Source organism: Cetorhinus maximus, chromosome 17 (genome assembly GCF_964194155.1).
Source record: "Cetorhinus maximus chromosome 17, sCetMax3.hap1.1, whole genome shotgun sequence".
NCBI classification, from domain to species: domain Eukaryota; kingdom Metazoa; phylum Chordata; class Chondrichthyes; order Lamniformes; family Cetorhinidae; genus Cetorhinus; species Cetorhinus maximus.
Window position 1 is genome coordinate 5,956,170 of NC_135895.1, and position 27,513 is coordinate 5,983,682.

The window sequence follows — 27,513 nt, forward strand, 5'->3', positions numbered from 1 at the left end:
TGAAGGAAGAAGAAACCGAGGAAGAATAATGGACTGTCATCGATTTGTGCCATCGCTGTTTGGCAGATCAACACAGGGGCCGGAGGAGGCTATTCAGCCCTTCGAGTCTGTTTCAGCATTCAGTGAAATTCCGGTTGATCTGTATCCTAACTCTACCCACCAGTCTTGTTCCATATCATTTTACCCTCATCTAGCCAACATTTAACAATCTTTGATTTCACATTGTGCACTAAGCTGACATCTACTGCTTTGTGCAGGTGAGAGTCGAACACTTCTATTCGTATGACAAGGTTTTAGCTAACCTCACTCCTGGCTCTGATTCTAAGGTCATGTCCCCCAGTCCCAGATCACCAAACAGCGATAAAGGTTTCTCTCTCTCAACCTTAGCAACTACGTTTCAATATCCTAGTAGATTCAATTGTATCAGAACACAACTTGCATTTATAAATCACCTTTAATGCACTAAAAGATCCCAAGGTGCTTCACAGCGTTGATTATTCGATCAAACTTGACACTAAATCACGTCAAGAGATCTTCGGGCAGATGACCAAAAGATTGGTCAGAGATAAGTTTTAAGGAGCATCTTAAGAAAAAGGTAGAGAAGTTTAGGGAGGGAATTCCAGAGCCTAGAGACCAGGCAGCTGAAGGAACGGTCACCAGTGGTGGTGCAATCAAAATTGGGGATGCTCAAGAGGCCAGAATTGGAAGAGTGCAGGTATCATGGAGGGTTGTAGGGCTGGAGGAGATCACAGAGACAGGGATCAGGCAAGGCCATGGAGTGATTTGAAAACACACATGAGAATTTCAAAGTTAAGGTGTTGCTTAAACAAAAGTCAACGTAGGTCTGCAAGCATGGGGTTGACGGGTGAACAGGGTGTGCTGTAAGTTAGATCACAGTGGGCAGAATTTTGGATGACCTCACATTTACAGATGGTGGAATATGGGAGGTCAGGCAGGAGTGCATTGCAATAGTCAAGTCTAGATATAAAAAACGCAAGGATGGCTTTTGGTCTTCTCAATAGTTAGTTGGAGGAAACTTCTAATCCAGTGGTGGATGTTGAATAAACAGCCTTACAGTTTAGAGTGAGTGGAGGAGTCGGGAGAGGTGGTGATGAGGTAGAGCTGGGTGTTGTCAGCGTCCATTTGAAAACTAATGTCGTGTTTTCGGACATGGGGCAGCATGTAGATGAGAAATAGGAGCAGGCCAAGGATAGATCTTTGGAGGACACTAAAGGTAATGATGGGGGAGTGGGAGAAGGCATTGCAGGTGATTCTCTGGCTACAATTAGATGGATAAGAACGGAACCAGCTGAGAGCAATCCTACCCAGCTGGATGGCATTGGAGGAGAATGGCGTGGTCAACCATGTCAAAGGCTGCAGACAGGTCGAGAAGAAGGGAAAGTTTATCACAGTCACTGTACAATGTCACTTGTGACTTTGATAAGAGCTGTTTCAGTACTGTGACAAGGCTGGAAACCTGATTGGAGGGATTCAAACAGGAAGTCCCTTAACCTTCTATAATCCAGGGAATGCAAGCCTTGTTTATTTCATCTCATAATCTAACCCTTGGAGTTAGACTCCCTTGGTATATTTCTTCTGCATCCTGCCAAGGCCTATATAACCTGTATATTATACAATGAGGGCTGTTAACCCTCCAGGACTGCCCTTGAGTTTTTAGGAATTAAATAGTAATCTCCTGGGCACTGCTGTGAGCAAACACTAGGATAAAAATCTGTGGGAATTTCTGTGTATTGTTATGATCCAGCTGATGTTAATACTGGGCAAGTCACATCCCAGGGTGAAACCTTGCCTGATAGATCCTAACATTTTTGTAGAAACTGTGGAGGAAACTTACTGAACAAATTCACAACAGTCTGCTGATGAACTTTTAACATAAAGAGTAAAATATTTATTAAATACCAGACAAAAAGGTGGGAAAGATCTCAATGCGAACACAAAATTCCCACTATTCCTTTACCCCAGTAATATCTTTAACAGACACTTAAACCAGCGAAGAGTTACCACTGGCTTGATACAAAGGCTTCTCGCTTGGGACTGGCACAGTTGCAAATGATTTTCTTCCAGTGAATTCCTGAGCGCTCACTTGATGCTTTTCACCCAACTTGTATCTCTCCCCAAGACACCCAAAAACTGCACTCTAAATTCAGTCTTCCTGTAGCACCTCTGCTAATCTGCTCACTTTACTGAGTTCTATAACTGACTGTTCAATCAACTAATGTCCCAATACCCTTGTAACATTTTCTTCCCAGAGACCTGAAAATCCAAGTCTTCACTCTCTGACACACACTGAACTCTCTCTTCTATCAACTCCAGTTTTTTTTATGTCTGTGTCTCTGGACCACTGTTGCTAGACAACTGTAAAGTTTTTCTACTTTGTGTTCCCCCCCCCACAATCACTAAACTTCTAACCCACCTCTTTAACTTCAGGGATTGTAAAACCTCATAAAAAATGTATATATACAAACAAACCCAAAAGACCTGACTTTTTAGTCAAGAGTCCAACCAGACTTCCCAGCGCCAAGGTTCACAAACAGAACCTAAATGAAACTGGTACCAATTTACCTTTCTTAACACACGTGCGCACATACACGCACACACACACATGCACACACACACACGCACACACACACGCACGCATGCGCACATACATACACACACACACGCACACACGCGCGCACACATATATTTGTAAATATTCATCTTAAAAATTATATATTGTTCATAACAGTATTTTCCATTTTCTTTGAACACTCTTATTATCAATATATATGTAGATGGGGATGCGGGGTGGAACTGGTGGTGTAAAAAAGACTATTTGACTGTGAAGTTAGGATGGTCATGTGATGTAACCTCCAGTAATATATCCAACCAGACTTGGCAACTCTATATACAACTGCGATCTGCCACCATACCTCAATGCAACTGAGTTGATAAATGTGTTGAGGGCTTCAGATTTTAAAATTTCATCTTTTTCCTCCTGTGTAAACTCACTGGGTGTATACTGGGTGCAAGCATTCCGAGGGTAGGTCCTGAAACAGCAACAAGCCACAGTTAAAATGTAAATCAGTTTTTCTTTATTCACTCTTTCAAAACCTTTCATAATTTTGAATACCTCCATTAGATGTTCCTTAAACTTCTCTAACCAAAACAACTCCAGCTTCTCTGGTTTCTTCATGTAATTAAAGTCTGTATCCCTGGTACCATCCCTGATCAATCTCCTCTGCACTGAATCTGCATCTGTTTCCATTATCCTCTCAGGTACTGTGTTCTACAGCGTAAGAACTCATGATGCAAAAATCTCCTCATCCCACTCTCTGATTCTTGAGCTATCACCTTTACTGAGCTATGATCTGGCCATTGCTGGCAGATCAGCATTTATTGCCCTTCTCTAACTGCCCTTGGCAAGGTGGCGGGGAAATCACTTTCTTGGCAACTGAGTGGCTTTCTAGACCATTTCGGAGAGCGGGTAAGAATCAAAAACATTGCTGTGGATCACCTAGAGGCCCAGAGCAGTAAGTACTGGAAATTTCTTTTCCTGCAGAACACCAGGGAACCAGATGGGTTTTTACGACAATCCAGTTGTTGGCTGGGGCAGAATTTTCAGCTCGGCATGCAGGCGCGCGCCCAACGCACACACAAGCGTGAAGTAACGCGCGATGACGTCGGGTGAGCATCTCGACGCCATCGCGCACTCGCACGATATTTCGGTCGGTGGGGCACGCACCAGAGTCGGCAGCGCGCCTGCCAACAATTAAGAGGGCCCACTAATCAATTAATTAAATTGAAATTTTCGCTGCCCTTATGATTGACGGGTGGGCGGGCGAATAGGTCAGGCGGCCTTTTCATTTTTCGCTAATACTCATCCACGGGCGGGATGAGGTTTCCAAAAGTGACTGAGAAAACAATAAAAACATTTGTAAATCATTCTTCACAGGTCCCTGTTCATGTGACAGACACATGTGGGGACACGTTTTCCTTATTTTTCAAATCTTTACTTTTCATTTTAAAAATCTTCAGCTCCCTGGGGCAGCGCTGTGCCTTCAGGGAGCTTTGGGTGCACACCCCCACCCCTTGCATGCACAAACTTCAGCGCCCGCGCTCCTCCCGCCCCGCCCCCCACCCCAAGCAGCACTGAGGCTCCCAGTGTGCGTTTCACACTGGCTGCCCATTAACTGGCCGACCGGCGTTAAATCGTGGTCAGGGCCCGAGCGTGGGCGGCAGACCACCCACCACGCCCGCCCGACGAGGGGAAAATCCTCCCCGTGGCCGCCATCGCTGATACTAGTTTCTTCAAATTCCAGATTTATTTCATTAATGGAATTTAAACTCCCCAGCTGGGCGTGTGTGGGGATTTGAATCCTTGGCCGGGATTTTCCGCCCCTCTTTGCCGCGGGTGTGTTCGGTGGCGAGATCGGAGAATCCCAAGGGATTCCCTAATCGCGTTTCCTGACAACCTAAATCCAGGGCGTGATTGTCCCCTCCCCCATCAATGGCGGGCTGCATTTCCCACTGTCGGGTGTCGCAAACTTAATTGTAACAATTAGCATCTCATTATTGTGGCCAACGCCAGAATCAAATTGAAGTCCCACGAGAGAGTGTGTTTTCACGACAGCGTGACTTACAACTGCCTCCAAAAGGCATGAACCTGGCGATCTCAACTTCCAGGGGAACTCGGATGTGAGGGCACACGACTCTGCGCAGCGCTCGTGATGATCCCAGCGGCTCCGTGGGCTCGGTGGGGGTCACAGGCAAGTCTCCACAGCGGCTTCTTCGTGGCTGGCTTGTGGTGCCAGGGCAAGGGGCGACAGTGCAAAGGAGGAAGGAGGAGAAGGGAGCCTCGGGGTAAGGACTACAGGGCAAGGGGGAGGCGGGGGGGTGTGGGTTAAGGCAGCACCAACTGAAGTTTGAGCACAAACACAGGCTGGGGGAATGGAGGGGGAATGAAAACAGCCGGGCAAGTGCCAAAACATGTCAAAGATAGCACTCCTTCACAGCTGAGCGCATTTAGCTTGAGCTCAGTTGACATGCTCGGAGTCAGCCTAGGCAAGCAACTGTGCCCACACAAGCAGCACTAATTCCTGACAGGGCCAATGATTTGCTCCACTACTGTTAACCCCTCGTGCGCAGACTTCAAGCTCGAATGATGGTGCTGCAGAACCAGTGGGCAACTGGGCAAACTTGAGGATGCCCTTGGGAAAGGTGCCCATCGAACACTGACGGAGGGGGGCGCTCCTGGTCCCTTGCATTATCTTCCAGTTGACATTGAAAAGTGCCCTCGTGGTCCAAGCAAAACCGTGAAGCCTTGGAGTCCAGATTAGGACAACGCCTGCCCCTGAGGTGAGAGTTCAGGATGCGGTCAAGTGGCTGAAGCTGTCGCCAGTCGGTCATGTGGTGTTGGCGGGGGGGGGTGCGCTGGGGTTGTGGGGGGTGGTGGGGGGGGGTTGCTGGGTGTGGGCACGGTGAGCCAGCATGGGCACTAAATACTGGGCATCCATGTGGCTGCCTGGACTCTCTGGCATGCGTGAAGGGGCCCCGAGAGGCAGCCACAGGTGATGACTTGACCAAGAGTGGCCCTTAGGAGACAATTGCTGACCCTGGTACCTCTCTCTTTGATACTGCAGTGAGGAGACCATCAGGAACATGGAGCCCAGTGATCTCGCTGTCTGCCTCATTGCTTATAGGCAGGAGAGAAGAAGGAGAAGAATGAAACAGAGGCACCTGGCTCACCAAAGGAGGAGCAGAACCCTGAAGACCAAGGGACAACTTGGCCCTCTCTGCACACAGAGGATGAACCCCAGAGAGCCGTCATTCATAGGCGGATCACTGGACCCAGGGTCTAAAGATGGCGCATGTACTATCTGCAGATGAGCGAGAACCACTGACACCTGCACATGTCAAGGGAACTGGTCATTCACATATGCCACCTTCTGCAGGATTTGGCACCACGGGGATGCGGAGGGCATCCATTGCCATTGGCAGTTACAGTTATCGCCGCGCTCAATTTCTACAGCAGTGGCTCCTTCTAGGGCTCCACTGAAGACCTTTGCGGGATCTCGAAAGCCTCCACCCACAAACGTACCCAGGAGGTCACAGATGCCATTTTTTCCAAGGCACACACCTTTGTCAACTTCGACAGGGATCAGGTGAGCCAGGAAGCGAGAGCGCTGGGATTTGCTGAGATTTCCGATTCCCACAGGTGCAGGCTACTATCCACTGCACCCACGTGGCTCTTAAATCTCCCCGGCAACAAGCAGTCTGGACTGTGAACCGCAAAGGCTTCCACTGTCTCAATGTTCAGCTGGTCTGTGACCATAACAAACGGATCATGCAGGCGTGTGCAAGATACCCCAGAGGCATCAACGACTCATACATCCTCAGCAGGTCCAGACCCCTGACATCCTCCAGGGGTCACACAGGCTGCAGGGCTGGCTCCTCGGGGGTAAGGGAATCCCTGCGAAGGACGTGGCTGATGATGCCCGTGTGCCGGCCTCAGACTCTTGGTGAGAGAAGGTACAACGAGGTTCATGCCACAACCTGGAGTTTGGTTGAACACACCACTGGCATCCTGAAAATGAGGTTCAGGCGCTTGGGCCGATCTGGCACCCCAGAGGCTGTCGTGCATCATACTGTGTGCGACACAAAGCGGGGAGGACCTGGATGATGAGGAGATGCAAGAGCTGCATGTCTCCTCCAGTGATGAGGAAGTTGGAGGGGATGAGAAGGTAGGTAAGTTATGGTTAGGACTGCACTGGTTAATCAGCATGTAACTCACCATTCTGTCTGTGTGCTGCTTTCCTCTAATATCTTGACAGCCTGTATCCCTATATCCCTCTCCAGCTTTTTGATGCTGAAATTGTTGTCCTGGTAGGATGTGCACTCCATGTAACTATCCTTTGTTTCAGCATCATTGCGATCATCAAAGACCACCGGTGCCCCAAATTCTTTGCGGATACGCGAAATCATAAATTTCACCTGCATTGAACAAATAAAACATTTTGCAATCGGAATTACAAATATATGCCACAATGTTTCTTTTTCTTTCTAGGACTAGGCCTGATATCAAGTAAGACAAATGATTTTTTAAATAATCATCCTTGCATTATGAGTAATACATTTCTAATTGCCCTTGAGAAGGTGGTGGTGAGCTGCCTTCTTGAGCCGCTGCAGTCCATGTGGTGTAGGTACACCCACAGCACTGTTAGGGAGGGAGCTCCAGGATTTTGACCCAGCGACAGTGAAGGAACGGCGATATATTTCCAAGTCAGGGCGGTGAGTGACTTGGAGGGGAGCTTGCAGATGGTGGTGTTCCCATGCATCTGCTGCCTTTGTCCTTCTAGGGCTAGAGGTCACGGGTTTGGAAGGTGCTGTCAAAGGAGCCTTGGTGAGTTGCTGCAGTAGATAGTACACACTGCTGCCACTCTGTGTTGATGGTGGAGGGAGTAAATGTTGAAGGTAATGGATGGGGTGCCAATTAAGCAGGCTGCTTTGTCCTCAATGGTATCCAGCTTCTTGAGTGTTGTGGGAGCTGCACTCATCCAGGCAAGTAGGGAGTGCCTTGTAGATGGTGGACAGACTTTGTGGAGTCAGGAGGTGAGTTATCACAGATTTCCTAGCATCTGACCTGCTGCAGTAGCCACAGTATTTATATGGCTAGTCCAGTTCAGTTTCTAGTCAATGGTAACCCTCAGGATGTTGGTAGTGGAGGATTCAGCAATGGTAATACTATTGAATGTCAAGGGGGGGATGGTTAGATTCTTTTTTGTTGGAGATGGTCATTGTCTGGCACTTGTGTGGTGCGAATGTTACTTGCTACTTATCAGCCCGAGCCGGAATGCTTTCCAGATCTTGCTACACATGGGCATGGATGGCTTCAGTATCTTAGGAGTCACAAATGGTCCTGAACACCTCAATCAATAGTGAACATCTTCACTTCTGACTTTATGATGGAGGGAAGATCATTGATGAAGCAGCTGAAGATGGTTGGGCCCAGGACACTACCCTGAGGAACTCCTGCAGTGATGTCCTGGGGCTGAGATATTTGGCTTCCAACAACCACAACCATCTTCTTTTAAGCTAGATATGACTCCAACCAATTAAGAATTTTCCTCCAATTCCCATTGATTTTAATTTAGCTTGGGCTAAATGCCAAACTCAGTCAAAAGCTTCCTTCATGTCAAGGGCAGTCACTCTCACCTCACTTTGGGAATTCAGCTCTTTGTCCACGTTTAGACCAAGGCTGTAATGAGGTCAGGAGTTGAGTGGCCCTGGCAGAACCAAAACTGAGCATCAGTCAGCAGGTTATTGCTGAGTAAGTGCCACTTGATAGCACTGTCGACAGCACCTTCCACCACTTTACTGTTGATCGAGAGTAGAATAACGGGGTGGTAATTGGCCAGATTGGATTTGTCATGCTTTTTATGTACAAGATATACCTGGGCAATAGATCACATTGCTGGTAGATGCCAGTGTTGTAGCTGGGCTGGAACAGCTTGGCTAGGAGTGTGGCTAGTTCTGGAGCACAAGTACTACTGCTGGGATTTTGTCAGGGCCCATAGCCTTTGCTACATCTTGTTCCTTCAACTGTTTCTTGATATCATGGTTGGCAAGAGAACCAGAGGTGACTTTTTTGGGGGGATTTTACAGGATGTTGTCGTCGCTGGCAAAGCTCATCCCTAATTGCTCTTGAGGTAAGTGGCTTTCTAGCCCATTTCAGAGGGTAGTTAGGAGTCAACGATATTGAGTCTGGAGTCACATTTAGGCCAGACCAGGTAAAGATGACAGGTTTCCTTTCCTTAGGAAGATTCATGGACCAGATGGGTTTTTACAATAATTGATAATAATTTCATGGTCACCATTATAAGAATAGTGTTTAATTCCAGATTAATTTATTGGATTTAAATTCCACCAGTTGCAGCAGTGGGTTTTGAACCCATGTCCCCAGAGCATTAGCCTGGGCCTCATTAACATCACTCCACTTTGGAGTATATTGTCTGATTTGGAATGTAAGGCCTGATAGGAGGTGGATATAGATTCAACAGTGACACTCACATCTCATGAAAAATTTTTAAAAAATCACTTTAAGTATATGTCCTCTGGTTATTGGCACTTCAGTCATTAGAAACAGCTTCTCCTTATTTATCCTTATCTGGTTGTAACACCTCTTTGCATCTGTGTCTGGGTGTCGGACAGACATCAAGAACCATTTCTTCAGACGGTGACCCTGATCCCCCAGCAGCCACCCTGAACAGGTGAGGCACCTGCTACTTTCGAAGGATAAAGGCACTGCCCAGGAAGTGAACACAGACCTCGACCATGCACTTCCTGTGGTCACAGGTCAGCTAGACACTCAGTGAGCGGAACATATTGTCATGGGCTTAGGTGTACAGGAATCTGATTGGCTGGTCTGTAAGGGCTATGTAGATACAGCTGATGACCCCCTGGACCTATGGGAATCCAGTGATGGTGGCTGCAGTGGTTCAAGAAGGCAGTTCACCACCACCTTCTCAAGGGCAATTAGGGATGGACAATAAATGCTGGCCTACCCAGCGATGCCCACATCCAGTAAGTGAATAAAATAAAGAGAACCCCAATGCCCTCTGTGCCTTCATTGGTCAATCTGTCTCAAAATGGATGTTGTTCCCTGCTGTCTGAAATAGGGTAGCCATGAGTTGCCTGGTAGCACGATGAGCTGTCGACTGCAAGATGTCACCCAGGTCTGCAGCTGATTCCTGGTACAGCCCAAATGTATAAAAATTCAGCACCGCGATGACCTTGACGCCTGCAGCTAGTGGGCTGCCAAGGGAGCCACGGGGCATCAGGTCATTGTGGACCAGAGAAAAATGTCCAAGACCAACCGCCTGTAGAGGTGAAGTCTCCTATAGCACTAGTGCTCTGTTATTTGCAAGTATCTGACTCTTGAGTGATAAAGATGACGATGTGGGGAGTGCCTTCTCCCACTTGCAGCCCCTTGCTGTAGTCCTCTGGCCTCCTCCTGATGAGGGGGATGTCTCTGCTGAAGCTGCTCCTTGTTTTTCTCTCCCTCTCCCACTCCCATCTCTACACCCTTGCCTGCTGCTCGTTGATTTGCCAGGGCTTCCTCTGCCCACCTCTGATGTCCAATGTGGTGCCAACGGCCTCACATCCCTCACAAGAGTCCAAACGCTCATTCCTCACAAAGGCAAGCTTCCCAGCACCAACAATGCTTTCCTGTGCCACTGCTCGAGCGTCTGAGTTTAAATCTCCCATGTTCAACGACTTTTACTCACTGCAGTCATGAACACTCATGGCTCCTCACTCTGTTCCCCACAGCCCTGCACTAACATGTTCCAAACTCCCCCTTTTCCCCAATGCTTCTCAATTGAAAATTCCAAACTGTTGCTCTCTTGACTCCTAACGAACTCCACAACGAGCTCAACAAGCACTTAATTTGAGGCATGGGGGTTGCCGTCTCCCCCTCCCCCAATCCCTTGGGAATCGCACACTGAGACGTCAGGAGCCAATGACGCCTTCCAAGTGTGTGATGTTCTGGGCCCACTTGCACCCGAATTCATCCTCATGGGCAATTGAAAATTCAGTTTTATGTCTCCAGTCACAAAGCCCCAGTTTCCCATTTACTTCACTAACTGCCCTATTAACCAATCCTGTCACCTTCTAAGACTTGTGCACCAAGTCCCCCAGGTCTCTCTGCTCGTGCACCCCCTTTAAAATTCAACCATTTAACTCATATTGTCTCTCCTCATTCTTCTGAGCAAAAAGTGTCACCTCACACATATTGTGTGAAATTTCATCTCTCTTGTCTGCCCTTTCCACAAACCTACGTCCCTTTGAAGCCCATTGCTATCTTCGTCACTGTTTACTACACTTCCAAGGCACCCCCACTGGGCGTGATTGAAGGGGCCGGAGCATATTAAATGCGAACACACGAATTAGGAGCAGGAGGAGGCCACTCGGCCCCTTGAGCCTGCTCCGCCATTTAATAAGATCATGGCTGATTTGAATGTAACCTCAAACCCGCATTACTGCCTATCCCCGATAACCTTTCACCCCCCAGGTATCAAGGCCACTGTCTTCCCACCCACCCTGAGCTGTCCCCTATAATACAGTAGATGGGTAAGGCAATTAAGGGCCAGTTAAGGGCCTAATTCTGTCTCTCCAACATAATATGGTGGCCGGTGGTGAAAAGTCAGGAAGGAAGGGACGGTTGGCTCTTTTGGGTGGGGGAGGGGTACCCTTTCAGGGCCCCGTCCCCTAAGTTGGTACCCTCCCTTAATGCCTCAGTCCCAGCATCCTAAACCCTCCCTCTACCCTCTCCTACCCCTCCATAGGGTCCCCGATCCCTCCCCACCCAAAAAGCCCCGACTTAAGTCAGGCTGGCATCCATGACACATCTTCCCGGGGACTCCCTTGTAATCCCAGCAGAGGCTACTACTTGCCTCTGGCGTTACTAGGGCTACTCAGCCGCCAGCCAATCAGAGGGGCCCTGAGGGTCAGAAGTCCCACACTCAGGTTGTTAAGGCCCCCCCCCACCCCGGCCTCACCAGTGTATTATCTCGGCAAAGAGACCTTTTTTAAAACCAACCGATTTTACTCATGAGGGGAGTGAGGGAGGTGAGCTGTACGCCCTGCCTTAAAATCCAGAGCCAAGTTTTGTGTCATCTGCAAATTTCAAAATTGTGACCCGTGCACCCAAGTCCAAGTTATAATGAGCAGATAAGATGTTTTCTTTATTGATGTTGATTGAGGGTTAAATATTGGCCAGGACACTGGGGAGAACTCTTCTGCTCTGGTCCAAAATATTGTCATGATATCTCTTGCACAGAGCAGGCAGAGACTCTGTTTAATGTCTCCTCTGTAAGACAGCATCTCGAACAGTGCAGCAGTCCCTGCAGTACTGCAGAGTCAGCTTGGAGTTTGTGCTCTGGCTGTCCGCTGTGGGGCTATGAACTCATAACCTTCTGATTCAGAGGCGGGAGTGCTACCCATTAAGACATGGCTGATACCTTATTTATTTATAAGCAAAAGAGCAAAGGCCCATTGTCCAGTGCAACATTGTACAGATGTGCAAAGTGAAGCAAGAAATTGGCCAAATTAGAGAAAGGTACTGACTGGGCTCTTTGAAATTTACTTTGAGCATGCTCTGTCCCAATTAAGATGCCACAAAAGCGAAGGAAACATATTTGACCTTAGTTGATGACTCTTCAGATTTTTCTTGTTCAATTTCAATGCTACTGCCCAAATCGGTCCAGCTCCTAAAAAGGAAATCTTTAACAGATAGTTCCTCGTCCTCTTCCTCTTCCTTCCCATCCTGTTTCTGTTCAAGTGACTGCAAGGGGGAGAAAAATATATTTTTTTAAAACACATGGTTTCATTGACTTTTTCATAATCTTTCACTACAGGCAGTTAGACCACAGCAGCAGGCATGTTAAAACACTGGGATCACTGGGAAATCCAGAACTCTCCCTTCCATAAAAAACTGTTAAGGTTAGGCAGTCATGTCAAAACCGAGAATGATAGGCTTTTGTTAGGCAAGGGTGTGAAAAGGGTATAAAACACTAGTTCAGCCTCAGCTGCAGTATTGCGTCCAATTCCGGGCACCACACTTCCGGAAGGATGTGAAGGCATTAGAGAGAGAGTGCAGAAAAGATTCACGAGAATGGTTCCAGAGATGAGGAACCTCAGTCACATGGATGGATCGGGGAAGTTGAACTGCCGAACCTTGGAGAAGAGAAGGTTGAGAAAAGATTTGATGGAGGTGTTCAAAATCATGACGGGTCTGCACAGAGTAGACAGGGAGAAAATGGTCCCGTTGGCGGAAGGATCGAGAACGAGAGGGTACTGATTTGAGGTGACTGATGAAAGAAGGAATGGTGACATGAGGAAAAACTTTTTCGCACAGTGAGTGGTTAGGGTCTGGAATGTGTTGTCTCAGAGTGTGGTGGAGGCACGTTTAACCGAGGCATTCAAAAGGGAATTAGACTGTTATCTGAAAAGGAAGAATGTGCAGGGTTACTGAGAGAAGGCAGGAGAATGGCACTAAGGGAATTGTTCATTCAGAAAGGCTGTGCAAACACGGTGGGCCGAATAGTCTCCTTCTGTAACAATTCCGTGATTCCTGTCAACAGATATGAAACAAAGTGGGTAAACAGGGTTGAGGGACAGGTCAGCCATGATGTAATCGGATAGCAGGACAGACTCAAGGGGCTGAATGGCCTCTTCTTGCTCCTGTATTCCTTCTACATTCCACCAGGGATTTCCAGCTCTAGGCTGTTTACCAAGGTCAGCAAAATCAGCTCATCATACATGCTGTCAATATGCACTTCCTCGGTGAACTCAGGATTCTGTAGGTGAGGTCAGGCAATTAATCACATACTGGGAGTTGTTTCTGCAGCATTCACAAGCCAAGTTTTTATTTTCAAATAACATAAACGTGCCTTCTGTTTCCAGTCAAGATTCAGAGTGTTCTTCACACACTCAGGGGTTTTAATTCGGGGGATGTGGGCGTTGCTGGCTGGGCCAGCATTTATTGCCCATCCCTAATTGCCCTTGTTCAGAGGGCATTTAAGAGTCAACCACATTGCTGTGGGTCTGGAGTCACATGTAGGCCAGACCAGGTAAGGCCGGCAGATTTCCTTCCCTTTAGTGAACCAGATGGGGTTTTACAACAATCGACAATGGTTTCATGGTCATCATTAGACTTATAATTCCAAATTTTTATTCAATTCAAATTCCACCATCTGACATGGCGGTATTCAAACCCAGGACCCCAGAGCATTACCCTTGGATTACTAGTCCAGTGACAATACCACTACGCCATCGCCTCCGCACTTAAGAAAGATGTCAAGGCCTTGAAGAGGGCACTGGGGGAACATTCCCAGGGGAATAGCAAGAATGAGGAAGTTCAGTTATGTGGGAAGATTGGAGAAGTTGGAATTGTTCTTTGTAAAGTAGAGAAGGTGAAGGAGAGAATATATAACAAAATATTCAAGATTATTCAATCAAAGATCATAGAATTAAAATAATTGGCAAAAGAACTAGAGGGGAAGGGAGAATTCCTTTTCACACAGGCCTGTTAAGGCCTGGAAGGTACTACCTGAAAGGCTGGTGAAATCAGATTCCAGAGGAACTTTCAAAAGGCAAATGAAAAATGTACTTGAAGAGGAAGGTTATGGGGAACAAGCCCGGCTGTGAAGCTAATTGGTTAGCTCGTTCAAAGAGTTGGCATGACGGGCCTGATTTTAACCCACTCAAAGCCCATTCAGTTCAAATCGAGCGTAATGATGAATCGAATAATTCCCTTCCATGCTGTAAGGTCCTCTGATTTTTAAAAATTGTTTCATGGGATGTGAGAGTCACTGGCTAGGCTGACAGTTATTGCCCATCCCCAATTGCCCTTGTGAAGGTGGTGGTGAGCTGCCTTCTTGAACCACTGCAGTCCATGTGGTGTAGGTACACCCATAGTGCTGTTAGGGAGGGAGTTCCAGGATTTTGACCCAGCGACAGTGAAGGAAGTGATTCGGTATTGTGAGGCCAGGAGTCGTTTAGATGTTATTGATCCTGTTTGAAAGCAACTGGCCATTTTCCCCCTCCCCTAGTTTTTCTCCTTGATGGGTTTTGATGAGGCGTTACAATGGATTTGAAGCATAGCTTTCCCTATCATCGGCCGTCACCCCCCTCCTGTGCAACCCATGACAGGACAGGGGTCTATCTTGCAGCAGGAGAACCTGGATTATTTCTCTGGGGAGCTCCTACTTTCCCAGGCTCAGCCCAAAATGGCAATCGGAGTCCTCAGTCCCTGACTTGCCTATTACAGCCTGGGAAAATGAGGTCTTAGGCGACCCTGCTAGGTCGCTTAGAGAGGTCACTGACCTCTCTGCTGGGTGCTAATGGCCACAGAAAGGATGCCAACCCCATCGTGAGACAATTACCTGTTCTCCCCGTGCCCCCCCCATCCCCAGTTATGCCAGCCCATAGCTGTGAAAAATTCACCCCAAAATTAAGCCACCGCCCTTTTACTTAAGATGGCTGAATTGCATCTCCTGGTAGCTATGATTTCAAAAGGAATGGATTTGAAAGATGGAGAGATACCTTTCCCCCTGGTAGGGGTGGGGGAGTCTAAGACAAGAGGAGAATATCAGGGCTAGGCCATTCAGGAAAGAAATTAGGAAAGACTTCTTCACACAAAGGGTGGGGGAATTAGGGAACCCCCCCACCCAACCACACAAAAGTGGTAGATGCTAGCTCAATTAATAATTTTATATCTGAGGTTGATAGATTTTACCGGACAGGCATATAAAAAGGGTATGGAGCCAAGGTGGGTGGGTGGAGTTTGGAGACAGATTAGCACGATCAGACTGAAAGGCAGAACAGACTTGACGGGTTGAATGGCTTCCACCCTCTCCCTATGTTAAAAAAAAACTCATACCTGTAAAATCGCATCCTTCATCGTTTCACTTAAAACCATGTAAAAACTTTGACCATACTTGAAATCTTTATCAAAAACAATTAGAAAGTCTTCTGTTGAATGTTCCTGGGTTAAAAAAAAAATCAAAGCTGGTTTAATGGTAATCAGTAAAATTCCGATAAAGCTGTGTGCAATCACAGCCATAGCTTGACATGAGCGTTGCTGTATTGATATTGTAGACACTCAAACCCCCTCAAGTGCCAACTGTGACTGCAAATTCCATTTCTTTTTAAAATTATTCATTGTTCAAGCTGCATTTCAAGTCATATGCAGAATTGAATCTTAGCACATTCATATAGACATCCTAATGCTTGAAAAAGGGCATTTATTTCCCTTGGGAGGGATTAATGTGAGACTTGAGTATTGCTGAAAAAAGATGCATATTGTCAAAGCTTTTTGCCTTGCACTCACCAGGACAATTCGCAAGAATACCAAATTGTAAAGAGAACAACTTATGTTGCATGAGAAAAGAGTGCTGATTCCACTTGTCAACCAATCAGCACTCTCTTCTCACGCAGCATAAATTGTTGTTCCCTTTACAATTTGGTATTCTTGTGAATTGTCCTGATGAGTGTAAGACGAAAAACTTCGACAACATGTCTTCTTTCAGCAATACTCAATTTCTGTACTACCAAATGACTATTTGTAATATGATACTGTTAATGCCACAGTGATACTTTGAGAATGCAAGTAAACCCACTCTCAGTCTGTCTGAATTATTACAACAAACAGGATGAAAAGCCTAAATATTGCAAGCTTTATTTTGGCCAATTATAATATTATCTCAATGATTTGTAGTTGAATGGTGGTTGGTAAGAGCTCTTAACCTCTATATATACTTTCCAGATGACTTAATCATGTCAGATTTAAATACATTACTAACCAGGATCTGCTGTTTGAAGGGGTAGAAATCAGAGGTGCCTCCCCTTGCCTTTATGTCGCTAATAATATCTTCCCTTTTAATGAGCTTGTAAGGTTGCTCCTCCGTGACATCCTGGTCGATCACACACTGGAAGATTTCTCGACTCTTGGAGGTGAGAACAAGAGGAATAATATCCTCTGTGAACACTGCAAACAAGGATTGAAATCTTTATTATTCCACATTGTTTTGTGGTAATGCTCTGGTTTTCTATTTGAAACGCCTTTCAAGTTTAATGCATTCTCATACCAGGCACTTTCGGGGAAGGTGATAAAGTGTTGCTTTGTTTACACCAGGTTACCAAACTGAAACCAAATTCCTTTGCATCAATTCACACAAGACGATCTATATTAAATGGTGTAAAATGGGAATGCAGAGAGGATTAAAACTCGGCAGGTTTCAAATCTGGCGGTTAGATGGGAATTATGCAGAGGAGTGTCCTCCCATGCTGACTGCACTACAGTCATGGGGTCAGTGGGAAATACTGGTCACCATGGAAGAAGCAGACACAGGTACCGCTTCAAGTTCTCCTTCTGCCCACCTATCGTCCGACGGATGGGGGGATTGTGGCATTACCCAGGCCTTCTAACCATAGCCTACATTCCCACGGCCTGCCTTGGAATCTATCCTCCCAGCCAGGGGAACCACCATGGACCAAGTATATGACCAGAATAGGATGTCCTGACAATTCTTGAGCTGGGCAGAAGCGACACACTTTACCATGAGGAAACCACAGTCAGTTGTGGTGCCAGCTATGGCTCCATGGAGCATCACTCTCGACTCTGAGTCAGAAAGCTATGGGTTAAAGTCCCTGCACCCCAGAGACTTGAGCACAAAAATCTAGCCTGACACTGCAGTGCTGTACCGAGGGAGTGCTGCACTGTTGGAAGGGCAGTGCTGAGGGAATGCTGAACTGTCGGAGGAATAATACTGAGGCAGCGCTGTACTCTGAGAAACAGTACTGAGGTAGTGCTGCCCTGTCGGAGGGTCAGTACTGAGACACTGTTGTACTATTAGAGGTGAATTACTGAGGGAGTGCTGCACAGTCAGAAGGGCAGTACTGGGAGCACCGAGAGGGCTTGTCTTTCAGATGAGTCATTTAACTGAGGCTCGTTCTGCTCTCTCAGGTAGATGTAAAAGATTCCATGCCACTGTTTGCAGAGATGCAGGTAAGCTCTGCCTGGAGTCCTGACCCATAATGATCCCTGAATTAACGGCATAAAAACAGAATCTCTGTCATTATCTCATTGCAATTTAAGGGAGCTTGCTGTGCACAAATTGGCTGCTACATTTCCCACATTTCTAGGCTTTTCCAGTTTTGTTGAATATTGTAGATTGTATTAAGTATCTTTAGTATCTGGCTTTGTCTGTTCCGTAGGATTTGGACATCACCACCGCCTTCTCAGGCACAATTAGGGTTGGACAATACATACAAACCTTGCCAGTGATGCCTACATCCTGTGAATGAATTTTAAAAATCCTCCTAATCGCCAGTCAGTGGTTGTGTGTCAGTTATTGTTGAACAAGGATAACCCTTACATAAGGCTTGAGTTAATAAGAAATGTGTTCTGCATGTGGAAACTGCCATCTAGCTGCAAATGTGAGAATAAGTGTTTTTGAAGGAAAGCCTGAAGTGAATTAAGTTGTCTGACCTCCTTCACATGCTGCAAAAGGAAACTTAGAACAAAGGACATTAATTGATAATTGTAGCCAGGAAAGAGATAGCGAGAGAATCCATTGGTACATTTAAGAGTAGACATATAATGCTCTTTATCTGAAATCTACATCCACTACCTGGGTATAATTATTTGGCCAAATTTCCATTGTGTGAAATTGGAAGGATAAGGTCATTAGATCACAAGAATAAGGATTATAAGATATAGGAGCAGGAGTGGGCCATTTGGCCCATCAAGCCTGTGCCACCATTTGATGAGATCATGGCTGAACTGATTGTGGATGTAGACACAATTATGTCAAAGGTGAAGCTTGTCTGGATGAGTGCAGCTCCCACAACACTCAAGAAGACTGACACCATCCAGGACAAAGCAGCCCCGCTTGATTGGCACCCCATCCACAAACATTCACTCCCTCCACCACTGACGCACAGTAGCAGCAGTGTGTACCATCTACAAGATGCATTGCAGGAACTCACCAAGGCTCCTTCGACAGCACCTTCCAAACACATGACCACAACCATCTAGAAGGACAAGGGCAGCAGATAGATGGCAACACCACCGCCTGGAAGTTCCCCGCCAAGCCACTCACCATCCTGACTTGGAAATATATCGCCGTTCCTTCACTGTCTCTGGGTCAAAATCCTGGAACTCCCTCCCTAACAGCACTGTGGATGTACCTACACCACATGGACTGCAGCAGTTCAAGAAGGCAGCTCACCACCACCTTCTCTCGGGCAACTAGGGATGGGCAATAAATGCTGGCCCAGCCAGCGAAGCCCACATCCCGTGAATGAATTTTAAAAAAGCAGTTATCTGGACCCACTTTTTATCAATTTTAGTTAAAGAAAAATGGGGGAAAATATACAAATAGAAAAACTGTGGCGTTTTGGTAAGAAGCCTTCATCAGTACGGGAAATCAGTCGGTTATGATCCACATTCAGGACATCCTGATGACACCTCTTCAATGCAATGCACTCAAAACCTACTGGCATTGGTACCTTCATTGTGTTAAAGTCTTTCAGGTTTGGTATGTTCCACACAGCAGTAAGGTAAAAGATGACCACTTGACCCTAATTAACTTCTTGTGTAGCTTAATGCCCAAAGGGACTCCTTTATACTTGAAGCATTACTCCCAGCATCTCTGGCGCTAATCACACACATTTCCTTTCTTTTCAAGAGGCACTGCATATATTGTGTAACCATAGTAACCTCCTTCTTTAAGTGATCCTTTCCTCTATCTACCATGGACAATGAAACTAGTTGGCCCAAAACAGAAGGTTAGTCTATGTCTTGGAGACAGCGCTGCGTGGGGCCTCTTCCATCCACAAAACAAATCAACCCCGGAAGGATAAAACAGTAAAAACTGGGAAATAAGAATACTGGTCTAAACTGGTCTTGTATACCTTAAAATGGAACATTAGTAAAACTGGGAAATAAGAGGACTGGTCCAAACTGTTTTGTTCCTTCTGGGCCATCATCTTTGGTCTTTTTTCACCAGTCAAAATTCACAGCAAGGGAACAAGGTTAAGCTTTACCATCTCAAACCAAACCGTGTCCCTTTTAAATTTTTAATTTTCTTGAATAAAAATAATTTTGAGGTCATTTTGAGGACCATTAGAGTTCCTCTGTGATTTTGTTTCTCTCATATCCATAATCACCTGCCTGATGGCATTCTGTGGGCATCTCAACAAAACCAACTTGAATTGTCCATACTCGAGGGAGTAGGAAGAGAGGAGAATTTTAGTCATTGGTCTTGTCTCAGTTGGTAGCACTCCCACCTTTGAGTCAGTAAGATTGTGGCCTGGGGAAAATGGCCGGTGAGCAGAATGCAGCCTATAAACTGGCACACCAAGCATTGATGCAAATTTTTGCACCAGTCTTCCTCCGTGCCCAGTCCCATCTGGGGCAAAGAAATCCTCCCCCTTTCTCATAATTCAGGCTTAATCTTCAGTGTAATAATGAGGGAGGGCTGTACTGTCTTCAAATTGGGATTTAATTTAAAGGACTGTCTGCCCCATGAGCTGGATGTAACATAACGCTGGGCAAATTTGACGAAGAGGACGTGGGTTCTCCCAATGTCCTGGCCATTGTTTATCCTTAACTAATACCACTAGGAAACAGATCATGCTGTCATTTATCTCATTGCTGTTACTGGGATCCTGCTTTGTACAAATTGGCTGCCACAGTTCCGACTTTACAACAATAACTACAATTCGGAAGTAAACTGGAAGTCCTGAGGTCATGATAGGCGCCATATAAATTAAAGTTTGTTCTTTTTAACTTTCTTCTAATGGTTGGTACAAATGTGCTTCATGCACAAACACCACAAGCAAACCATCTTTCCCATTAACGAACTGGAACAAGTTACATCGCAAAGGTTTTCCTTCTTGGTGATGGAAGGAAGAAAGTATTGCTAGAAAACTCATTTTCAACGGGCTCCCCAATCTCCTCTTTCTTTGCTGAAATAGATCAACATAAATGACATCTTTCAAGAATCATACGGACTCGAAAGGTTAACTCTGTCTTCCTCTCCACGGATGCTTCAGACCTGCTGAGTTTTTCCAGCAATTTTTGTTTTTGTTTCAGATTTCCAGCATCCGCAGTATTTTGCTTTTAACAACTTTCAAGAGTTGATACAATTGGAATAAAAACTTGCCCAGCCTAACAAGTTAACTAATCCCCACCACAAACCTCCCTCCAAAGACCACAGGGTAACTGGTGTAGGAAATAGAATTTGTGTAGTAGGGGACATTTTCCTCAGGAATATTGTTGGGGTAGAGTTGAAGTTTACTTTGCCAGCTACGCTGGAGACAGAGATGCCATGTTCTCATTATTAGCACCGTCCACCTTACAAAACTCTCCCAGCTGTCTTCACTTTGTTGGTGGTACAAACACGAGGTCTCTCTGCATCCTTATAAAAGTCAACTGTTGAATCATGCATTCCTGCAAACAAGTATGATATCACACCCATCTGTACAAGAAAAGATGCTTGGGGTTGTTGTCCATTTAAATTTTAACCCCGTAAATTGGCCCCTTTAACTCACCGCGCAAAATATTTACATTCTGGGTGGGAGTGGGGGTGGGGGTGGGGGTGGGTGGCCCAGGCTGATGCTCTGAGGACATGGGTTCAAATCCCACCATGGCAGCTGGTGGAATTTAAGTTCAATTAATAAAATCTGGAATTAAAGCTAGTCTCTGTAATAGTGACCATGAAACTGTTGGCGATTTTCGTAAAAACCCATCTGGTTCACTGATGCCCTTTAGGGAAGGAAATCTGCCATCCTTACCTGGTCTGGCCTACCTGTGACTCCACACCCACAGCAATGTAACTGACTCTTAACTGCCCCCTGAAATGGCTGAGCAAGCCGCTCAAAACAAGGGCAATTAGGAATGGGCAACAAATACTGGCCTTGCCAGCAACTCCCAAAACCCATGAAAGAATAAATGAAAGAAAAGTTGCCCGTGCACTTAAACAAATCAGCCACACAATATGAAATAGAGAGTACATTCCCTACACTTTCTTTAAGGTCAATAAATGCTTCCTTTATCTTTGTCATTTTCCTAATGATTAGTTAAATAAGCCATTTGAGCCGCTTCATTTCAAGTGTAAAGCCTTGCATGTTCAGGTAATGGTAGCATGGCTATTTTACTGGAGCGGTAATCCAGAGAACTGGATTAATGATCCAATGACAGGAGTTCAAATCCCACCATGGCAGTTGGGGAAATTTATATTCAGTCAATAAATAAATCTACAATTTAAAAAAAAAACTAACAGTATGGATGACCTTGAAAAAGTACTGAATTGTTGTAAAAGCCCAGCTGTTTCACCCGTGTCCTTTAGGGAAGGAAATCTTAGTTTACCCGGAAATCTTACTAGACCTCACTTAGTCTGGCCTACACCTGCAGCAATGTGGTTCACTCTTAACGGCTTACTGCAATGGCCCTAGCAAGTTAGGGGAAATTAGGGATGAGTAACCAATAATGGCCTTGCCAGAAAGGCATCTCACACCAAAGGATAAAGAAAAACTCACCACCAGATCTGGCTTTTCTTGCTGACTTCAAGCGGGTTTTAGACCGAGGTCTGTCTTTCAATTTCTGTGTTGGTCTCAAGTCGGTAGGTGTCATAGATCTTGATCCGGCAAGATCAATATCCTTTCCTAAAATCTGTAGAAATTAACACAATGTAAGTAAGAAACAAAATGTAGACCATGAAAAATGCCGGTAACCTCAATAAAATGCGTTGGATAAACTGCAGGACCTTCCGTCCCTATGAACACCAGCAGAGAGTTTTCTATTCCAATTTTGAGTTGTGTGAAATTACCTGGTTTGGATCGATTCAAATTTTAACTCTACTTGCCAATAATGACAATGAAAAGTGTTAATATTTATAACACACAAAAAATTGAAGTTTATTGATGTTGACTTGGCTCCACTAGAGGCACGCTTGCCTCTGGGACAGAAGGTTGTGGGGCTGAATCCCCCCATGTTGGCTTTTGCTGTGGCAGCGACAGTGACACAGTCAGCATTTGCTGTCATCACTCCGCTGAAGCTGACAGCAACTTCGCAAGTTCACGCACATGCAGAATAACGTAGAAAGCCAGGAGATAAATGGTCTGTGAGTCTACACTCCTCCATTGAGTGTGTTATTAGAGACTCCCACAGACTGCAATCTCAACTGCAAGCATGATTTGACAAAAACTTGCACTTTAATAATATTACTTTCACAGTAAAACTCTTGAAACTCTGTAAACAGCTTGTTGAATGAGGTGTAACTAGGTTTTTAATGGTATGCTAACTTCGTAAGTACTGCTAAATACCCTCACTGGCCCTGAAAAGCTAATTTTTTATTTGTGGATTGCCAAATTTCCTGATAATGATTTTAAAAATCCCCATATCCTTTAAAAAAAGTTATTTTTAAAAGTTTGCTTATTGTTATTTTTACCTTAAAGATGTAAAAGCAATAGGGTTGTTGTGGTGGGTGATTTTAACTTTCCCTATATTGACTGGGAATCACTTAGTGCTAGGGGTTTGGATGGCACAGAATTTGTAAGGTGCATCCAGGAGGGCTTCCTGAGACAATATGTAGATAGTCCAACTAGGGAAGGGGCAATACTGGACCTGGTATTAGGGAATGAACCCAGCCAGGTGGTCGAAGTTTCAGTAGGAGAGCATTTCGGAAAAAGTGACCATAATTCAGTAAGTTTCAAGGTACTGGTGGATAAGGATAACAGGAGTCCTCGGGTTAAGGTGCTTAATTGGGGGAAGGCTAATTATAACAATATTAGGCAGGAACTGAGGAATCTAGACTGGAGGCGGATGTTTGAGGGCAAATCAACAACTGACATGTGGAGGGCTTTCAAACGTCAGTTGATAAGAATTCAGGACCAGCATGTTCCTGCTAGGATGAAGGATAAGCATAGCAAGTTTCAGGAACTTGGATAATGAAGGATATTGTGAGATTAGTCAAAAAGAAAAGGGAAGCATTCGTAAGGGCTGGAAGGCTGGGAACAGATGAAGCCCGTGGAGAATATAAAGAAAGTAGGAAGAAACTTAAGCAAGGACTCAGGAGGGCTAAAAGGGGTTATGAAAAGTCACTGGATTAAGGAAAATCCCAAGGCCTTTTATGCATATGTAAAAAGCAAGAGGGTAGCCAGGGAAAGGGTAGGCCCACTCAGGGACAAAGGTGGGAATCTGTGTGTGGAGCCAGAAGAAATGGGAGAGATACTAAATGAATACTTCTCATCAGTATTCACCAAACAGAAGGACTTAGCGGTCGATTTGTCTAGGGAAGAGTGTGTAAATAGCCTGGATCATGTTGAGATCAAAAAAGAGGAGGTGTTAAGCGTCTTGAAGAATATTAAGGTGGATAAGTCCCCAGGGCCAGATGGGATCTACCCCAGAGTACTGAGGGAGGCAAGGGAGGAGATTGCTGGGGCCTTGACAGAAATCTTTGTAGCCTCACTGGCTACGGGTGAGGTCCCAGAGGACTGGAGAATGGCCAATGCTGTTCCATGGTTTAAGAAGGGTAGCAGGGATAATCCAGGAAATTACAGCCGGTGAGCCTGACGTCAGTGGTAGGGAAATTATTGGAGAAGATTCTTCATGGCAGGATTTACTACCATTTGGAAGCAAATAGGCGTATTAGTGAGAGGCAGCATGGTTTTGTGAAGGGGAGGTCGTGTCTCACTAACTTGATCGAGTTTTTCAAGGAAGTGACAAAGATGATTGACGATGGAAGGGCAGTGGATGTTATATACATGGATTTCAGTAAGGCCTTTGACAAGGTTCCTCATGGCAGACTGGTACAGAAGGTAAAGTCGCACGGGATCAGAGTTGAGCTGGCAAGATGGATACAGAATTGGCTTGGTCATAGAAGACAGAGGGTAGCAGTGGAAGGGTGCGTTTCTGAATGGAGAGCTGTGACTAGTGGAGTTCCACAGGGATCAGTGCTGGGACCTTTGTTGTTTGTAGTATACATAAATGATTTGGAGGAAAATGTAACTGGGCTAATTAGTAAGTTTGCAGACGACACTAAGGTTGGAGGAGTTGCAGATAGTGAAGAGGATTGTCAAAGGATACAACGGGATATAGATTGGTTGGAGACTTGGGCAGAGAAATGGCAGATGGAGTTTAATCCGGACAAATGTGAGATAATGCATTTTGGAAGGTCTAATACAGGCAGGAATTATACAGTAAATGGCAGAACCCTTAAGTGCATTGACGGGCAGAGGGATCTAGGTGTACAGGTCCACAGGTCACTGAAAGTGGCAACGCAGGTGGATAAGGTAGTCAGGAAGGCATATGGCATGCTTGCCTTCATCGGCAGGGGTATTGAGTATAAAAGCTGGGAAGTCATGCTGCAGCTGTATAGAACCTTGGTTAGGCCACACTTGGAATATTGCGTGCAATTCTGGTCGCCACATTACCAGAAGGATATGGAGGCTTTGGAGAGGGTGCAGAGGAGGTTTACCAGGATGCTGCCTGGTCTGGAGGTTATTAGCTATGAGGAGAGGTTGGAGAAACTCGGATTGTTCTCACTAGAACATTAGAGATTGAGGGGCGACTTGATAGAAGTTTACAAAATTATGAGTGGCATGGACAGAGTAGATAGTCAGAAGCTTTTTCCCAGGGTGAAAGAGTCAATTACTAGGGGACATAGATTTAAGGTGAGAGGAGAAAACTATAGAGGAGATGTGCGGGGCAAGTTTTTTACACAGAGGGTAGTGAGTGTCTGGAATTCGCTGCCAGAGGAGGTGGTGGAAGCAGGTACGATAGTGGTGTTTAAGAGGCAGCTTGGCAAGTACGTGAATAGGATGGGAATAGAGGGATAAGGACCCTGGAAGTGCAAAATGTTTCAGTTGACGGGCAATATGATCGGCGCAGGCTTGGAGGGCCGAAGGGCCTGTTCCTGTGCTGTACTTTTCTTTGTTCTTTGTTCTTATTTCTTGATCCAATTATAAACAACTATTTCACTGTTTGAACATTTAAACTACAAATGCAGAAGATTAAGTGGTCTTAACTTCATGATTTGCTGTATGTGAAGACCTCAATTCAATTGGTTGCCTTGCTGCTTGTTGACATCACCGCTGCTGCACCCCAAGACATCCCCCAACATGGTGTGGATTCAACCTATCATCAAGGAAGGGGAAATCCACACCTCAGAGATTGCTAGGTCTTTGTGGGCAGCATTTTTTGAGTTCAGCTGTGAGTGCTGTTGCTTTATTCCTGACCACAAATTCAGGGCTGTGTTGTTGTACTCACCAATCCTCCCAACCTTACAAACGTCCACTATTTCTTCATGCCTCAGATATCAAACATTTTCACCCTAATCTGGAAATCCCTCCATGTCATTGCTTCAACTTTTCACTGCGTCCTGGTTCAATGAAGGGTGCAGGAGGGCACACCAAGATTAGTACCGACAAAGACGGTGTCAACCTGGTGAAGCTACAACACAGGACTGCTTGCGTGCCAAACAGTGGAAGCAACATGCGATAGACGGAGCTAAGCAAACTAACCGGTTAGATCCAAACTAAAATCAAAATACAGCGGATGCTGGAAATCTGCAATTAAAAACAGAAACTGCTATAAAAAGTCAGCAGGTCTGACAGCATCTGTGAAGAGAGAAACAGAGTTAACATTTCGAGTCCATATGACTTCATGGGCTCTGAAGAAGAGTCATACAGACTCAAAACGTTAACTCTGTTTCTCTCTCCACAGATGCTGCCAGGCCTGCTGAGTTTTTCTAGCATTTTCTGTTTTTACTTTGGGTCAGGTCCGAGCTCTGCAGTCCTGCCACATACAGTCGTGAATAGTGATGGATAATTAAACAACTAACAGGAGATAGTGGCTCTGCAATTATCCTCATCATCACTGATTGGAAAGGCCAGCACATCAGTGCAAAAGACAAGGCTGAAGCCTTTAAAACCTTCTTCAGCCAGAAGTGACAAGCAAATGATCCATCTCAGCCCTCTCTTGAGGTCCCCAGCATCACAGATGCCAGTCTTCAGCCAATTCAATTCACTCCACATGATTTCAAGGAACGGCTGAAGGCACTGGATACTGCAAAGACTATGGGCCCTGACAATATTCCGACAATAGTGCTGAAGACTTGTGCTCCAGAACTTGCTGCGCCCCTAGCCAAGCTGTTCCAGTACAGCGACAATACTGGCATCTACCTGGCTTTGTGGAAAATTGTTCAGGTATGACCTGTCCACAAAAAGCAGGACAAATCCAATCCAGCCAATTACTGACCCATCAGTCTACTCTCGATCATCAGCAAACTGATGGAAGGAGTTGTCGACAGTGCTATCAAGCTGTACTTACTCAGCAATAACCTGCTCACTAACGCCCAGTTTGGATTCTGCCAGAGCCACTCAGCTCCTGACATCATTACAGCCTTGGTCAAAATATGGACAAAACAGCTGAGCTCCCGAAGTGAGGTGAGAGTGTTTGCTTTTGACATCAAGCAGCATTTGACCGAGTGTGACATCAAGGAGCCCTAGCAAAACTGGAGTCAATGGGACTCAGGGGGAAAACTCTCCATTGGTTGATGTCATATCTAACACAAAGGAAGATGGTTGTGGTCGTTGGAGGTCAATCATCTCAGCTCCAGGACCTCAATGCAGGGGTTACTCAGGGTAGTGTCCTAGGCCCAACCATCTTCAGCTGCTTCAGCAATGACCTTCCCTCCATCATAAGGTCAGAAGGAGGGGGTGTTCACTGATGATTGCACCATGTTCAATACCATTCATAACTCATCAGATATTGAAGCAGTCCATGTCCACATGCAGCAAAATCTGAACAACACTGAGGCTTGGGCTGATAAGTGGCAAGTAGCACTTGTGCCAAACAATTGCCCAGCAATGACCAGCTCTAACAAGAGAGAATCTAAACATCACCCCTTGCATTAAACAGCATTACCGTCGCTGAATCACCAA

The 27,513-nt window shown here is 45.7% G+C and overlaps 1 protein-coding gene across 1 annotated transcript in view; it reads right to left on the minus strand.

Moving 5' to 3' along the window:
• The window catches only part of dnai3 (dynein axonemal intermediate chain 3), a 115,472-nt gene extending 93,240 nt beyond the window's left edge, over positions 1-22,232 (minus strand). Inside the window, exons 1-6 of the mRNA XM_078561804.1 lie at positions 22,108-22,232; positions 16,365-16,549; positions 15,443-15,547; positions 12,203-12,343; positions 6,794-6,993; positions 2,934-3,050 (exon numbers count right to left, since the gene is read on the minus strand). Coding sequence (XP_078417930.1) covers positions 2,934-3,050; positions 6,794-6,993; positions 12,203-12,343; positions 15,443-15,547; positions 16,365-16,549; positions 22,108-22,201 — 842 coding nt within the window. The 5' untranslated portion in view covers positions 22,202-22,232. The remainder of the gene's footprint in view (positions 1-2,933; positions 3,051-6,793; positions 6,994-12,202; positions 12,344-15,442; positions 15,548-16,364; positions 16,550-22,107) is intronic.
• Between the last annotated feature and the right edge of the window lie 5,281 nt (positions 22,233-27,513).